Raw genomic sequence first — 17,799 nt, 5'->3', positions numbered from 1 at the left:
CAAAGTGGGTCTCTAACCCTAGGGTAAAAGATAGATATGTTGCCCAGCTACAAAGTTATTGGGAGATTAATGCGCACACAGCCCCTGACCAATCAGTTTGGGACGCCTGTAAGGCACATACTCGAGGCCAGTACACCTCACTGATCTCTGCAGCCAGGAGGGAGGTTGAGGCGGACCTGACAGTGGCTAAAGTTAGGTGAGGCAGAACAGGCTCTAGCCGCTAGCCCCAGTGATGAAGCTAAACAGGTTATGGCAGCTGCACAACGAGATGTAGACCTGATACACATAGACAAATATTCCCAAAAAGAATTATACCAGTCAGCGGCATGGTTCAGCCAGGGAGACAAAAATGGGAAGCTTCTCGCCATTCTGGCCAAAGATGACACCCCCCACTTAGCGATTGCAGGAGTCAGAGATCAATCTGGGGTTCTTCTCACTGATAAGGCCCAAGTCACTAAGAGATTTGGGGAGTACTTTCAGGGAATGTATGCTGCCGTTCCTCCTCTGCCTGACCAGTTCCTTTCGGAGTATCTGGGGAAAATAGACTTTCCATCCATCCCCATAGACATGAGGCTCTTTCTAGATTCTGATATCACGGAGGATGAGATAGGGGCAGCTGTAGCGGCCATGCCGTCCGGCCGGTGCCCAGGGCCGGATGGCCTACCAGCTGAGTGGTACAAGGCGCACGTCCAAATCCTTACCCCCCAGCTTCAGCCCATCCTGAACAACGCCTCTGAGACGTGCCCACTCCCTGATACGTGCTATATGGCGCATGTCACCCTCATTCATAAAGAAGGCAAGTCCCCGGAACTTTGTGACTCTTACCGCCCCATCTCGCTCCTCAACTGTGATGTTAAGATCTTTGCTAAGGTGCTGGCCAATAGGCTTAAGAGAGTGGTGCGGGGGATAGTCCACCCAGACCAGACAGGTTTTATGCCAAACAATGCCACGGATATAAACATCCGGCGCCTTTTTAATAACCTTGATGCCCCCCATGACAACGCAGGGAGTAGGCTAGTCGTGTCCCTTGATACTGCGAAAGCATTTGACACGGTCTCTTGGACCTATCTTTGGGAAGTCCTCCGACACTTCGGTATAGGTCCTCGTTACATCTCCTGGGTAAAGGCTTTGTACCTAAAGCCTCAGGCTAGAGTAATGGTCAATGGCAACCTCTCTGATGCCATACAGCTGGAACGGGGAACTAGGCAGGGCTGCCCCCTCTCACCCCTGCTCTTTGCACTTGCAATTGAGCCACTTGCAATACAGATTAGGGACTCCCCGACTGTAACTGGGTTGCAAATAGGCAGACTTGAGGAAAAGGTCTCCCTTTACGCAGACGACATGTTATTGTATTTGGCTAATCCTAGAGGAGCCTTCCATGCTGCCTTAGACCTCATTGATGACTTTGGGAGGTTTTCTGGCTTAAAGGTCAACCGAGAGAAGTCTGTGATTTTCCCTATAGATCCCCTCCCTGCTGAATTTGCTGCTAGCGTTGGCCGCCTTAGGGTGGTACAGTCCTTTAAATATTTAGGGATCACCATAACGAAGGATTGCAAGGGTTTTGAGGAGGCCAACTTGTCCCCAATAACCAAGGCGCTGGCCAACAAAATTGATGTATGGACGCAACTACCCCTTATCTCTTTAAAATGATTTTCCTCCCCAAATTCTTATACGCCCTCCACAACTCCCCCATTACACCCAGATCCCAGTGGTTCAAATATGTGGATAGGCTTATCAGGAGACTTGTCTGGGCTGGGGATCGCCCCCGTTTAAGTTTTAAAACCCTACAAGCCCCAGTCGCTAGAGGAGGACTAGCCCTTCCCAACCTTAAGCTATGATTTTCTTGCAGGCCAGTTGACATACTCGCACTGGTGGCTGGTTCCCTGTCGGGACAACACCACTACAATCCTAGAAGCCAACATTGTGGGGTCGTTGGAAGCCCTAGCACACCTTCTTTATAGGGGTCCTTCTATAAGACACGCTACCACAACCCCCATGCGAACAGTACTGGCGGCTTACCAAAAAGCACTCAAACTGGCACATGGGTCTCGAACAACATGGTCCAAGTGGACACCTCTCTGGGGTAACGGCTATCTTCCTCAGTTTCTCACTATTCCGGATGTCTCTCATTGGGCTGCATGTGGTGTCAAACAATTACAGGATGTAATTAGGGAAGGGGACTTAAAGTCATTCCAAGCTCTAAAGGACGAATTTCATCTGCCCCAGGGTATGTATTTCAGGTACCTCCAGCTTTCCCATGCCTTTCGCTCCCAATTCCCTGAGAGGCCATTGCACATGTCAGACACTGCTATAGAAAAATATTTACGTAAAGAGGGCCTAACCAAACCTCTCTCCCACTCATACACACTGCTAGGGTTGGCCTCCCCTGATCCACTAATTTCCGTCCTGGGTAAATGGAAAAGGGATATTCCTGAACTGTCCGATGACATGTGGGAGGACAGCCTCAGGCAGATCCCTGAGATTACTATACCTGTGAGGGATCGGTACATTCAGCTGAAGTTCCTAAACCGGGTCTATCTGACTCCCTATAGGCTGAGTAAAATGTTCCCTAATGTGTCTGATGTTTGCTTTAGATGTGGGGGTGATGTTGGTTCATATATGCATGTATTTTGGTATTGTCCCACCATTCAGAAATTTTGGAAGGACATTGTGTTTTATTGCTCTGAAGCAGTAGCCATGCCCCGTGTTGTGTCCCCCCTGGTTTGTCTACTTGGCATATTCGAGGACCTAGATCTGGACCGCTGCTCCAAAAGCTGCTATCTCCAACTTCTCTACTTCGCAAAGAAAGCCATTCTACTGAATTGGAAATCTACTGCCCCTCCGTCTCTACCGTTCTGGCTGAATCTAGTTAACAGCTCCCTGTCTAACCAGAAACTGACATACCTCTCCCGGGGCTGTCCGGACAAATTTACCAATATATGGGGCTTGTGGCTGGCCTACAGGGAAAACCCGGTTAATCTGCTGAGAAATGTGAATTGTTGAACTGTGCTGCTCCTGATTGCTAGACATGTTCACTTGACCTGCTCCCATTGCCTTCGCTCTCCTCTCTTCTCCCTTCTCTCTCTATCTTTCTCTTCTCTTTTTCTCTTCTGTTGAAAACCTGAAAATAAAAAATTTAAAAAAAAAAAAATCAATGCAATCTTTGCTAGGTTGCTAGGGTAATTTGGATCCTAGCACCTGATTGCTGAAATTGTAAACTGGAGAGCTAATGAATAAAAATGAATTGAAAATTGTCTCAGATATCACTCTTTACATCATACTAAAAGTTAATTTAAAGATGAACAACCCCTTTAAAGCAGCAATTTCCACATATTTTCAGGCCAAGACCCCCTCTGAGAAATTTGGCCAAGGAACTGCTTAATTCATTACAAGGCTATGGACACGTTATTAGACATTCAGTGATAGTTATAAGTAAATTTGCAAATATACAGTACATGCAAGTAAGTATAAAACGGTCTCTTACACACAGGCATGTAAATATGCCCATATCTTAGGTAGAAAACATACAAAAAATATACATTTGCCCAAAATATCTTCTACCAAGGCATTTAGCCTGGACCCACCCAGACAAGGTTCTGGCCTGGACAATTTGGAAACCACTAGTTTAAATGGATGAAAGGACACACCTGCTAAAAATCTACTGCTACCTTAAGCAGCCCCTATTAATGTCAGCTGTTGGGAAGAGTGAGTAAACCATTAAAGATATGACTGCTACAATATTATGAAACACAAAGGGTGTGTTCCATTAATGAGCAATTAGATTTCTAAACCCATATTTTTATGTGCATTGGATGCTCTGTCACTTTCTTGCAATCACCAGGTGACTACAAAGCAAACGGTTGCTCTAACATTCCACAACCAGTCATTAAACATGCAACCTGCGAATTTTTATTATGGTGAGAGCTTTATGCTTTGCTTTGGGCGTATAGTAAAATTGATAGCTCTTGCCCAATGTACTGTTTAGAACCAGGGTATAAATTAAGATGAACCATCCTAGTACAGCACAGACTGATCTCATAATGATCACGAGACAAATCTGTGTTTTTGGGCTGCTGCTCTGCACAACTGTATTAAGCACATCAGTACCAGGTATGTACAACCAGTCTGGGCCAGGAGTTAGATGCTTATGTTCAATGCTAAGATAAATATCAATAGAGAGAAAGCATAACGTTGCTACTGATAAATAGACATTAAAGAAAATGTATAATTACTGGGAGGTGCCAAAATGTTAGGCAATCCCCACTGATTATAATCACATATCTGAGACATCTCTCGAGAGCTGAAAACTGGTTTGGGATACTTCTTTAGGAGCGCCACATAGTGATCTTATGTGTTTTCTTAGATCATGCACAGTAGAGTATGAAGCCGGCTTCTTTCCTCTCTATGGCAAATGAGCACCCGGACCAGAACAGAAGAAAATGAAGATAGTGGCCTGGAGCTCTTGTAGTAGTTCCTAGGGCTGGTGCCATTTTGGTGAACAGAAGCACTGGTCTGGGGATATCAATTAAAGAATTGTAATTATTGCAATGTAACTAACATTTTGGCACCCCCAGTGATATGCCCTTTCTGTCTTCTTAAACAAACCCCACTTTCTTTACATTTAATTGGAATCTAACTGTAATGCACATGGATCTCCTATCACTTCATCTTGAATGTATATTATTGTAGCATTCAGTCTTTTAATAACAGATTTATAAAACGCAAACTATTGTAATGTATATTGCTTCTTATTAAAATGTAAAAAAAAAAACTTCATATTTTAAAGTGTGGTGTTAAATCGTAACACTCACTCGGCACAGTTTTGAACTTAAGACAAGACAAAGAACATTTTTTTACAAGACGTTTATGGTGCTTTTATAATAATATATATTATGTGTATTTGTAACAGCAGGCAGACCAGGAAAATGCCCACCTGAGAGGTTATTGGCACATAATGATTTCTCCAAATCTAAAAGATGTGAATCTGACTATAATTGTGAGGGAAACAAGAAATGTTGCATGGACAATGGCAAAAAAATCTGCAAACCTCCAGCACAAGGTGAGTTTGGGGCATATAGAAAGTCTTGGGGGTCTTTTCCTGAAGTGCATCTCTTCTTCACCTGCTGGACCTGGGAAGGTGTCCATGTACTGCCTCCTATGGTACAACAATGGTGTGTTACAGACTGAATGCAGCACATGGTCTGTCCTTTGTACTTCACTGCTGTTTCTGACTAAATGTACCTATGCAACTATGTACCAACTGAACTAGCTGGCATCCCTCCAGAAAAAGTCTACAATTCCCACATTACTGTGCAGCTTATGTGAGTAAAGTATGTGTGATGAAGTACCGTATATACTCGAGTATAAGCCGAGTTTTTCAGCACCCAAAATGTGCTGAAAATGTCTACCTCGGCTTATACTCGGGTCAGCTACTAGGGAAGAACTAAAACGTATACTGATAAGTTAAAGTTGCTGCTTACTTACTGATCCGAAGACAGCAGTGACTTCTCCGTGCTTCCTTAGCCCTCAGCCCCTCCCATCTCAGCTCTCGTAACTCAGTCCTCCCTCCTCAGCCCCCTCTTAACCCTTCGTGCTCTGCATTTGTGAGCTAGCATTTTCATTTCAACTTTGAGCACGGAGGGGAGGGGCCGAGGGCTAAGGAAGCAGAATCAAGCAATATGGCAAGGAATTTGTCCCCTTCTTTAGCTGCCCTACATTTCAAGCTATTTTATGAAGCGTCCGGTACACAGACTCATAAGTCTGTTCAAAACCCTTACCGGCTTCTTGCTCTATACCTCTGGCTGTTCTAGGGATTCCTTTGAAAATGGTATGCGCAGCATGTGTTGCGTCCCAGTAGGCTCGGCCAGAGACTTGTCTGCCTGAGATTACCAGCGCGAAAGAGAAGAAAGTGCTGAGAGATAAGGAGGGAGCATAGGAGAGACACAGAAAGAATAAAACACGGGGTGAGTTGAAATATGACAGGGAGAGGGAGCAGCAGGAGGGAGGAGGGGGAGGTGCGGGTGAGATAAAGGCAGGAGGCAAGCACTTGGCCAGAAATGAATTTAGGAGTCAGGATCCAAGTGCTGCAAGACAGGCAGGTTAACCATTTAGGGTAGGGACACACTGGGCGATTTGGGGAGATCGCAGCGACTTTCCACGACCAATCTTCCCCGAATGCCTCCCCTCGCTCTGCGCCTGGCTAAAATGAAAAATCGCCTGCGCTAATCACACGCGGCGTTTCGTTTTCCGAAGTGTCCCTACCCTTAGGAAATCAAAATATGGGTACTTATAATTTGAGTGATATGTTATCTTCCTTGCCCCCCCCTGGAAAATTTTCTGCAGACACCCATGCATACCGGTATACTTTTTAGAAGACAGCTTGCTGATTTGCATTGTAAAACAAAACCGTACAATACAGTGTAAAACATTATGGGATTATTATTGTCAACGAAGATGCTGGGCAACACCAAAGACACTCATCTGATCTTCACTAAACTTCTTTTCCTGAAGTGCCAGTTCTTCCCTAACAGAGTGCACACAGGAGCGTGTGTTCTGCTGAACATGTCCTAAAATGTATGCACCCCTAGGCTTATACTCGAGTCAATATATTTTCCCAGTTTTCTTAGGTATAATTAGGTACCTCGGCTTATACTCGGGTCGGCTTATACTCGAGTGTAACCACAGAAGTGTGCAAGACTTTGTGGGAAATGTAATCTTTGCTCGAGGGCATCCATATATGTACTAAGGACCATCAGGTATACATGTATTTACTGCTTTCAATTGCAATTATATTTACTAATTATTTTAAAATCAAAAAAAAAAAAAATTATGTATATTGGAAAATTGTTTGGCATTCCATTCCATTTTCATGGAAAGTTACTTAGAAAACCATTTTCTTTCATTATGTAAAATGTTATGTTTAAACCTCAAATTCAAACTGTAAGCCCCCTGTATTGTTCACACCTGTAACACCTCTATTGTTCACACCCCTAAAGTCCTGTACTGTTGACATCTCATACCCAGACTGAAAGTGCCCACATTGTTTACCTGTTCACACCTCAAACTGCTGGAGGGACACCAACATTGTGCCACGCTATGAAGGGCAGTATGAACTGTTCATCTTAGAGTGGTCCTGATAGGTTTCCCTGTCTCCAGCTGTATTCTGCCTTCTCTATGCTCCTAGTGTGTACCATATTCCGCCTGCCCTAAGCTCCCTGTGTGTGCCATATTCTGCCCTATGTTCCCTGTGTGTGCCATACACTCCATGTTTGTGCCATACTCTGCCTTATACTTCTTGTGTGTGCCATACTCTGACTACCCTATACTCCTTGTGTGTAGCATACTCTGCCTGCCCTATGCTTCATGTGTGGGCCATACTCTGCCTGTCCTATGCTGTGTTCAGTCTTGCCAGACTAGTAATTACCATCAGCCAATCTGGCAGGACACCCATCTCTCGGCAGCTTGCCTACCGATCTTGCTAAAGGGATTGGTTATCTGAACCTTGGGTTTCTTGGTCTAACAGGGCCTACCTTCGATTAGGTGAGGGTGATGTTAAAGTGAAAAGACTAAAAAACTTTATCAAACATAAAGTGGGGGTTCCTTTGAGGGAGTAATTTGATTTTCTACAACACAAAACTGGATGTGCCTGTCTTTTTGATGCAATCACCAGGTGACTATATAATAATAGCTTACACTAAGATTTCATAGTTTAGTATGAACTTTACCTAAAACCTTTAAATAAGGTGTAGCCTGGAAATTATTACATTTACGCAAGTTTTACGATTTCCCTTGGGTGGATTTCGAAATGTACAGCTCTTACCCACTGTACTGGTTAGAACCAGGATATAAATTAACAACCATTCTAAAGCAGCACAGACTGATCTCATGATAATCACAGGACAAATCTGTTTTTTGGCTGCTGCTGTTCTGCACAGCTGTATTAAGCACATCAGTAGCAGGTATGTACCACCAGCCTGGGTGGAAGATGCATATATTTAATTAAGATAGAGAAAAGAGATGAAGTATAAAATAAGTGGATGTTGGCAAACACCATTAGACTGCTATTAACCCTTTAAGTGCCACAGAACGTAGAATATACGTTCTGTGGAAAAGTAACTTGAAATGCCACAGAACGTAGATTCTACGTTCTGCAGCACTTCCGGGTTCTGGAGCAGAGGATCGGCTGTTAGAGCCGCTCGCTCCGTTCCTCTTCGATCCCCTGCCCCTAGGCAACAAGCAGAGCAGGGGATCAAGTGGCCCCTGGGGCGCGATCGCCCAGGGGCCCAAAAGCAGCAGCAGGCACTATTACTTACATGTCCTGCTGCTGCAGCCTACACTGCGCCGATCAGCTCCGCCCCCACAGCACAGGGACACGGATGACGACGCAGATCTCTTCCTGGGGCTCTTCCAGATCGCCTGCAACAGTCTCCAGCGACTTTTTCACGTTAGTGCAACAATTACACACACCAACACACACTTATTACAGTAATACACACTTAGATTCACACTTACACACACTTACACATACATTTTTGGGTATTGGGGGGGTCACTTACACTCACTGCACTCACACACACTTGCACAGGCACACACGCGCACATAACATGTAGTTTACCAATTGTACACATGCACACGCACATACATGGCATTGTCTCTTTTTTGGCTGAAAAAAATGTTTTATTGCCATTACGAATAGCGTACTGTGCAATACCTTTTGTATGTTATTTCGGTGATTATATTGCAATTTTGGGTATTTTGGTGCATTTTTAGCCATTTTATTGAATTTTTAGCCTGCATGTGTTGTGTGCACTTGTTTCTAGCCGTATAACCTGTTTGGCCCAGCTAAAATATTCAAACTGTGATTCTGACGGCCGATAACACTAGTCTGGAAAAAAAACATTGATTTTTGTGGTTTTATTGGATTTTTTTGCATTTCACTCTTTACTGCCTTATTTTGTTTTGCCTTGTAATTTTTATCTACTATATATCCATTTGGGGGGTCTCTGTGCGCCACATAGTTTGGTATATCTATGCATATTGGGCATCAAAGTGTTCAGTAGACCCCTGGGTTCATATTTAGGATGTTTTATGCTGATACGTTACGAAATGTGGGGCATATAATGGGGTAACATTCAAGCTTTCTGACGATTTTCAGAAATTTGATAAAAACCGTTATGTTCAGCATTGCTTTGCAGTTTGGCAGTTTGCAGTAGAAACACATATTTACCCATATTGGATTCGTCAGAATGTGTACTTTCTGAAAATATATGGTTTTCTGGGGTCTCTGTACTGTTAGGGGGGTCTAATGTCACATAATACACACACCAGGTGCTTATATTGCAGCAGCCAGCGCGTCAGCCGTGAAAATGTCTATACATATTGTCATTTGGGAGTCTCTGTGCACCACATAGTTTGGTTTATCTATGCACATTGGGCATCAAACTGTTTAATAGACCACTATGTTTATATTTAGGATGCTTTATGCTGGTAATGATACATGGACAATACGATGCTGGAAAGTTGAAGTTTTGAGGCAATTTTCAGATATTTCACCAAAACCGCCAAATTTGGCAAAGCCTTGCGACTCAGTAGTTTGGAGCAGAAAGGCATGGGTACCCATTTTAGATTCTGTAGAATGTGTACTTTCCAAAAATATATGGGTTTGGGGGGTAAACCTATATTTCTGTGTTTTTACCCCACAAAAATGCAGTCAATGTGTTGATTTTTCATTAGCTGAAGTTACCCACAGGACTATTTGTATGCGCTAACTTCATTTTGAGGCCTCTAAATGCCGGATACTTTTGTAAACCTATGAACAATGGCCAACAAACTGTTTGGAGGAACCCTGGCAATCATATTTAGGGTGCTTTTTCTTGGTGCGTAACGATACATGGGTGATATGGTGCTGGGAAGTTGAAGGTTTGAGGCAATTTTCAGATATTTCACCAAAACCGACAATTGTGGGAAAGCCTTGCGACTCCGTAGTTTGGAGCAGAAAGGCATGGGTACCCATTTTAGATTCTGTAGAATGTGTACTTTCCAAAAATATATGGTTTTGGGGGGTAAACATATATTTCTGTGTTTTTACCCCACAAAAAATGCAGTCAATGTGTTGATTTCTCAGTAGCTGAAGTAAAGTCCTGAACAATTTGGATGTGCTAACTTCATATTGGTGTCTGTAAATGCCAGATACTTTGGTAAACCTATGCATAATGGGTATCAAACTGTTCAGTGGACCCCTGGCAATCATATTTCAGGTGCTTTTTCTTGGTACCTAATATAGTTTGGGATATGCGGAGCAGCAAAATAAAACCTTTGAAATGATTTTTCAGAATTTTTTTTTTTGAAAAACAGCTATGTTCAGACATGGTTTTCTGGGGTAAACCTACGGTTTCAGGATTTTTTGCCTTGGAATCTAAAGCATGCCGTTTTCTGCCTTAGTGCTTTCAAAATTCGGTACTATACTGCCGGGAGTTTTTGCTGTACAGAAGTCCTAAATCTCCCTAAAACTATACATATCTGGTATTGGCACGTTCGAGAGACATAAGGCTTTCCAAATCAGTTGGATTTTCATCCCTAAAATGAAATATTTTTCTGGTATAAATTGATATACGATGAAAAATGGTAATTTTTCATTTTTTTTGGTATTTAGCACTATAAATTTTTTTGCACAGGTGGAAATACATGAAAACTCAGGCAGATTTAGAAAGCTCAGTTTCTACCGAAAAAAACAATGTATAGTTTTCCTAGGTAAACTATAGGTTTCCCCTCAGAAAATGCCCCTAAAGTGAGAGAGCACAAAATGTTTCAAAAACGGCTGGCATTTCGCTTAACCAAAATGTGAAATTCTGCTGGCACTTAAAGGGTTAAAATGTGGTGGTGGTGGTACTGAGGTACTCATAAAATACGAAGATTAAAATACGGAGATATTGGAATTCAAGAGCATTACTGACCTTGGTGACCTTACTAAGCACAGTTTAGACAGCACCAAAAATATATTTTACAGAGCATTTATGGTGCATTTATAATATGTAAATTTGTAACAGCAGGTAAACCAGGACAATGCCCACCTGAGAGGTTCTTGGCAGAAACATTTTACTCCGGGATAAGATGTGAATCTGATAGTAATTGTGAGGGAAACCAGAAATGTTGCATGGACAATGGTGATACATTCTGCAAATCTCCAGCACAAGGTAAGTTTGTGGCATATAGAAAGTCTTTGGGGAATTTTCCTGCAGTGCATCTTTTCTTCACCTGCTGGACCTACAGACATGTCCCCCTGATTTTTTCCTTCTTAGAGGCTTGCTCAGGAGTACCGTATATACTCGAGTATAAGCCGAGTTTTTCAGCCCCCAAAATATGCTGAAAAACTCTATCTCGGCTTATACTCGGGTCATGCGCAAAAACGGTCACCGGCATCTAAGAATAGTCGCCGGCGTCCAAGAATAGTCGCCGGCATCCAAGAATAGTCTCCAAGAATATTCGCCGGCATCCAAGAATGGTCGCCGGCATCCAAAAACGAGACGCTGGCACCTCCAATGGGAGCAGAAACCCTCAATTTTTTGATTGAAACTTACCAGAAGCTGCTGCATTTCTCACCCTAGGCTTATACTCGAGTCAATAAGCTTTCCCAGTTTTTGGAGGTAAAATTAGGTACCTCGGCTTATACCCGGGACGGCTTATACTCGAGTATATACGGTAACTCACTTTGGGAGATTTGCAGGGAGTTTCCAACTACTGAGAACCTTGGCACGATAAAAATGTATCCGTCCGTATTGTAGAGGTTTCTTCACTTTATCTAGAGACTGCTTGCTATGGACCTCTTTTTATGGCTTTAAAGCAATCAAAGCAGCCACCTGTGGCTAGGATTATAAGAGTTTTTACTGCTTTGGGACCAGAAGAGCTTCTGCAGCCTGAGATCCATTATTAGGTGATGTGCATTAGTCATATTCAAACTGATACATGGTTGCTATTATCATTGACCCTAAAAAGTAGACCATAGGTTTATATTCCTGTCTAGCATTTAAACCAAATGTTACTTCTGTTGAATACAGTATAGGTTTTTTCCATTGCTGTTCCTGACCACATGTACCAATGGAACAATGTAGCGCTAGTCGGCATCACTCCAGAGAAGATTCCAATTTCCATATTACTAAGCATGTTCTGTGAGTACAGCACCTGTGACAACAGGAGTCACAGAAGTGTGGAAGCCATTGTGGGAAATTGCGTCTTGCTGCAAGCCATTGTGGGAAACTGAGCCTTGCATGTAGCCCCCCTCTCCTGCTGCTGCCAATGCACTACATGTACACTTAACTGTGCTCCATTTTGACATGCAAGTTGTGGAGCTTCATGTGACACAACCTACCAGGGCCCTCTCCTTCTATAAGGACAAAGCTGTGCTGTAACTCCTAATGCTGCTCTCTGCAGAAGATTGTACAGGTATGGGCCCCGTTATCCAAAATGGTCGGGACCTGGAGTTTGCCAGATAAGGTTTTTCCATAATTTGTGTCTTCATGCCTTAAGTCTACTAGACAAACATGTATTATTACATCCAATAGGCTGGCTTTGCTTCCAATAAGTATTCATTGGATCTTGGTTTGGATCAAATATAAGGTACAGTGCTGTTTTATTATTACAGAGAAAAAATAAATCACTTTTAAAAATTTGTATAAAATGCAGTCTATGGGAGGCAGTTTTTCTATACTGTGGAGCTTTCTGGATAATGGGTTTCCAGATAACACATCCCATACCTGTACAGTACTGGATTTTTGATTCTCCACTTGGTGCAGAGAGCAGCATGCCCTGGGGTACAAATGTCGGCTGTAGATGCCCCATTAATTACAGTCTTGTGTGAGTTGTGTCATTACATTGGAAGACTGCTCATAAGAATAAGAGCAACTAGTCATTGTCAGTGATAATCTAAATTTGCAGTACAATTTGCATTAATTCTCTATGACTGTGTCACAAACAGCCAGTGCAGCTTCCCCAAAGTCACTAACTGTCCATGTGTAACTGACAGAGAGGCCTGGCACCTGTCCCTATGGTACAAATCTGCCACGTGCTACTGATTTCTGTACCTCAGACAGTGAATGCGCTGATGGATCCAAATGCTGCTTCAATGATGGTGGAAAGACCTGTCTGCCTTTTGTAAAAGGTAAGAAACCTAAAAATGCTTTAAACAAAAATGATTCTCACCTCAATTGCCCTTACCAGATGTGGGAGTTTTACTATGAAAGCAGCAGGTAATGTACAAAAATGGGGGGGATGTGCACATTCCCTGGTCCCCTGTCTCAAAAGTAAGTTTACAAAACAGGAGTTTTTAGTTACAAAGTTACGATCATAAAGTTGGAATACCACGTCAAGGGTTTACCTTGACGTGGTATGGTGGCTTTTCAACTTTATGATCATAACTTTGCAACTAAAAACCCCTGTTTTGTAAACTTACTTTTGAGACAGGGGACCAGGGAATGTGCATTAAAACTAGCACTTCCATTATACAGTCCATTCCACACCCCCCCCCATTGAACGTAGCACTTGCCAGATATGGGATGACTTTGACGTAGTTGGCCAGCTTAAATATATTGCAATATATGGACAAACAATCCCTGTTTTGTTTAAAGGATAAGGCATTTTTCAGTAGCAGTATGCACAAAATGTCTCTGTCTTAAATATATTGATAATGGGTTGAGTGCAGAGGACTTCTTGTCTATATGTATTTTGTGGTCACGGCCTCATTGCACCCCCACCTAATGGTTTTAAAAATTAGTGGTGACACAACTTTCCCTTGTTTGTTATACACACACACGCACGCACAAACACACAAACACACACACGCGCTCCCTGTGCATGGAAATCCAATGTACACAAAAATAAAACACCAGAACCAATGGTCTTTCTATATCAAAAAAAAGAGAATGTATTGTTACATAATATGTACAACCGATGTTTTTTCCCCGTTGAAACGTCGGTTGTACATACTATGTAACAATATTTTGCTTTTTGATAAAACAAAGCACCCTTGTTGCTGGTTTTTGTTTTACTATATGAATAGATATAGACATATAATAGATATATAGGCTCTGAAGGGTCCCAGTATTGATTTAAATATCTGCGATCATTCAGTTAATTCCCCTTTATAGGCTATGCCTTCTTCTCTGAATTACTTTGCCTTTTATATTCACTGCCTTTCTTACATCCATTAATGTATTGCAGAAAAGATGGGCTCCTGTCCTCCTAGAAATATAATCTATTGCTTTGTTCCGGTGAGGAACACTTGTACATCTGACTCCACGTGTCCTGGAGATTATAAATGCTGTCCATCTGGATGTCACAGAGAATGCCTGGTATGTAGTTCAGATGGAAGAATAAAATAAAGTGAATGCATACTTCAGTAAAGATCATATAGGAAACGTAGGGGCTCATATATAAATGTTGTGCAGCATGCCATGATGGCACATCACTCGGTGTATTAATTCTGCCTCCTCTGACCCAGACTAGACCTTACTGCTGTTAGATAATGTGCATGATAGGGTTATATGTATAATAATGCCTACCAGTGGTAGAGTAACCATTATAGAAATGAGAGTGGCACACAGAACTATACTTGTTGTCTGTATACTAGCGTCACCTCCTGGCATTCCACAAAAGTCTATGATACACAGTGTTAGAAATATGAGATGGCATACTTTTGTGTTTGTAAAGAAGTCCTGACAAGAACACCAACAAGGGTACGGTTAATCAGCTATACAGTATTACAAAATATATGGAAAATAGCACTCGTTGGCAGTTTATTAAAGAATATGTCTGAGCTCCAACTTTTAAGGATTACAGAGGTAATTTTTCATTCCCTGGGATTTAAGCGCACACCCTTTAGTGCTCCCTTAACAAGCATTTGTGCCCCAGATCAAAAATCCAGAGGACAATAAAAGGATAAATAAGGCTAATTTTGGCAGTAGTCATGATGTATATGTAATAGGAATAAGATGTCATTTATGTAAAGGAAATATATCTCTATTACCTAGACGCATACTACACAGAAATATGTAGATGTTCATTATTGTGTTCTTTTCTTTCTTTTCCTTCTAGAAAGCGGTATAATAACACCAGAATATCCATCTTTTTACTTGCCTCTAGAACATGATCTAGTTCTTGTAATAAGAATCATGTCACTGATCACATATAAAGGATGTTTCTGTGGGTGCATTTACATGTTGTAAAGTTCTTGCTTCTGTGGGTTTCTGGGTACACTTACAGTCCCCATATGTATTATTCTGCGCTTGGGGGTACGCCAATGAAAAATAAAGTGGTGAAGTGTAAACAAGAAGTTCTCTGGCTTATTACGTGAAAAACTAAATATTTTGTACTCTGTAAAGTAGAAATAAAAAAAAATGTTAGGGTCCCACTTCAGTTCTTAAACAAATCTAAAAACATTTATACATTATTGGTCATATTCCCCAACAAAGGTGACAAATTTCCAGAGCAGATAACTTTAAAGTTTTAATTTTTATAGTAAATCTGTAGTTTAGGGTCTGCAAGTAGAAATTGATTACTCACCACACTGTGGAAGAGGCCCAGGTGCACCTCCCTGAGCCCTCAGCACGGGGAGCGGACAAACCAGAAAAACTTTTAGGAAGCAGGCACTCAATGAAGGCAATCTTCCACCAGATAAATTTAAAGTGAAAGGTTTAGTGTGTCCACAGCCTTACACGTTTCGTGATAAACACTTTGGGCTTTTGATTTAGTGTTTATCACGAAAAGCATAAGGCTGTGGACCCAATAAACGTTTCACTTTGAATTTATCTGCCTGGTGGAAGATTGCCTTTGAGTCCCTGCTTCCTAATGTTTTAATTCTATTACATCCTTGTCAACAAACCCCTTATCCTGTAAACCCCAGGTCCCAAGCTTTCCAGGTAATAGATTTACAGCTAATGGATCCTACTGTTTGTAACAGAGGATCAATGACTCGGGAGGTGCAGTTGGATGGGAAAGGTGTGGGAGAAGCAGCATGGGGGTTCATGCGTATAGAGATAATGGGGCACAAGCTTTGCATGTGGTAGAGATTCAACCTTATGAAGCAGCAGGGCAGGCAAAGCAAGAGGTCTAGTAGTTTTTCTGTGGACATCAATACTACTTGGCCCAGAGCCTGACAAACCGGGGGGTTTTCATAAGGGGGCAAGAGGGGGGTACTTGACCCATAATGACTTCTACAGCTAGTTCCAAGAAATTGTTTGTAAATTTGATTCCCGACAACACAAAAGTGTTTTTATAATTTCCACCCCAAGGCAAGCCTTAATCATATTTTATTCACACATTGATATCAGAAGGGACTAAGGAGGATTTCATGGGAAACCTGCAGTTCCAGTGATAAAGTTAATTGCTAGGCAACAGCTTACTTTTAGCATTTGGATTGGCTGAGCTTAGGACATACAGGCAGTAGGGAGTGTTCATTGTCGGCTCCCTTGTTTGTGGGAGGGCTTAGGATGGAGGAAGTGTGTGACTAATTAAAACGGAGTCTGCCACCAATGTGGAGTAGTGCAGAGTAGCATTAAATAACAATAATCAATGTTTTCATAAATGAAAATTAATTTAGCTAGGAGTGTATTCATTTATTACCATATTACGGTATTAGAATATCTACTGCATTGTCATGAATAGAATAATCTTCAGTGGGATGCTACCCCATGTAATATTAGATTACTTACCCCAACCCTGGAAAATTTTCTGCGGACAGCCGTGCTCACAAACAGTCCAAAAGAAACTAAACTTGAGCTTCCCAAGGAATTGACAGAATTTGAATAGTCAAAACAGTAACAAATCCTAAAAAATTGTAACGTTAAAAAGGCTTTGATTAAATACTACCAATTCATCAAAACATTGCCAGCCACATTTTCCTGAAGACTACATATACAGTAACTGTGATAATATTCGAGCTGCTAGGAATTAATCCAAACACCACTAATATTTCAATATGAGAACCAATAATGCTGAACCACAACTAGTATGAATAGTACCCACGTGCACAAATAAATGTGTAACATGGGAGTTTAACATGATACAAATATTATGATCTCTAATCTAGACCTACAGTCTGTGACATCACAAGTCGGTCATATTGGGACTGGCAAAGTACATTGGCCAATCAGCACTCCCTGTCTCACTATAACACCCCCCAAAAAATATACATTTGCCAAAATATCTTCTACCAAGGCATTTAGCCTTGATTCACCGAGCAATGGCCTGGATAGTTTGGGAACCACTTTAAAATCTACTGCTAACACAAACAGCCACTATTAATATCAGCTGTAGGGAAGAATAAGCTAACACAATTAAAGATATGACTGCTACAATATTATAAAACACAGAGGTTTGGTCCCATTAGGGAGCAATTAGATTTCCAAACTCAAAATTAGATGCTCCTGTCCTTTTCTTGCATTCACCAGGTGACTTCAAAGCAGTAGGTTGCTGATTTACCTAAGGTTACCTGATTTACCTAAGATTGCTTAAAGGGAAACGCCACAAAAACATAACTTAGGCTTTTTTTAAAAGTAAACATAATTTTAAGCAACTTTGCAACATACATGCAACATACATCAATCAAAAAATATGCAGACTTTTCGTGATTTTTAATGGTTTCTGACAGTTAAGACTAGCCTCCTGCTCTCCTGCTGATCTCTGACTACTTTGCTGAGCTGACTGACTATTGCTACTTTGTATCAACAGCCAGCTGTCCTCAACCTGCATCCTCCAAACCCCACAATTCCTTTCACACGTGATTTCAACATGGATTGAACCATCACAGTG

General features: G+C 41.8%; 1 protein-coding gene and 1 long non-coding RNA gene across 5 annotated transcripts; one reads left to right on the top strand and one right to left on the bottom strand.

Annotated features, from left to right (window-relative positions):
- Positions 1–4,004: 4,004 nt before the first annotated feature.
- Positions 4,005–15,337, top strand: LOC121398156 (WAP four-disulfide core domain protein 5-like). Of its 3 annotated transcripts, none has more exons than XM_041576862.1 (6): positions 4,005–4,110; positions 4,910–5,059; positions 11,049–11,192; positions 13,019–13,153; positions 14,212–14,342; positions 15,085–15,337. In XM_041576862.1, the coding sequence occupies exons 1-6, from the start codon at positions 4,005–4,007 to the stop codon at positions 15,094–15,096; spliced, it is 678 nt and encodes a 225-aa protein (XP_041432796.1). In that variant the 3' UTR covers positions 15,097–15,337. The 3 variants fall into 3 exon arrangements, with proteins under 3 accessions (XP_041432796.1, XP_041432795.1, XP_041432797.1); XM_041576861.1 differs by having other exon boundaries at positions 11,046–11,192; positions 15,085–15,332; XM_041576863.1 differs by lacking the exon at positions 4,005–4,110 and adding an exon at positions 4,448–4,535 and having other exon boundaries at positions 11,046–11,192; positions 15,085–15,333.
- Positions 4,206–5,978, bottom strand: LOC121398157. 2 transcript variants are annotated; one of them, XR_005964133.1, is made up of 3 exons: positions 5,778–5,978; positions 5,048–5,155; positions 4,206–4,512 (listed from the first exon to the last, which is right to left on the bottom strand). It is a non-coding gene; the product is annotated as an uncharacterized LOC121398157 (long non-coding RNA). The 2 variants fall into 2 exon arrangements; XR_005964132.1 differs by lacking the exon at positions 4,206–4,512 and having other exon boundaries at positions 4,909–5,155.
- Positions 15,338–17,799: the final 2,462 nt, after the last annotated feature.

The sequence above is a fragment of the Xenopus laevis genome, chromosome 9_10L (genome assembly GCF_017654675.1).
Source record: "Xenopus laevis strain J_2021 chromosome 9_10L, Xenopus_laevis_v10.1, whole genome shotgun sequence".
Classification (NCBI taxonomy): domain Eukaryota; kingdom Metazoa; phylum Chordata; class Amphibia; order Anura; family Pipidae; genus Xenopus; species Xenopus laevis.
This window is presented reverse-complemented; position numbering and strand designations above follow the sequence as displayed.

Coding starts and splice junctions, on each gene's coding strand:
- LOC121398156 (XM_041576861.1), top strand. CDS start 4,005: ATGAACCATCCTAGTACAGCACAGACTGATCTCATAATGATCACGAGA. Junction 4,111..4,909: donor ATTAAGCACATCAGTACCAG/GTATGTACAACC, acceptor TATTTGTAACAG/CAGGCAGACCAGGAAAATGC. Junction 5,060..11,045: donor CTGCAAACCTCCAGCACAAG/GTGAGTTTGGGG, acceptor AATTTGTAACAG/CAGGTAAACCAGGACAATGC.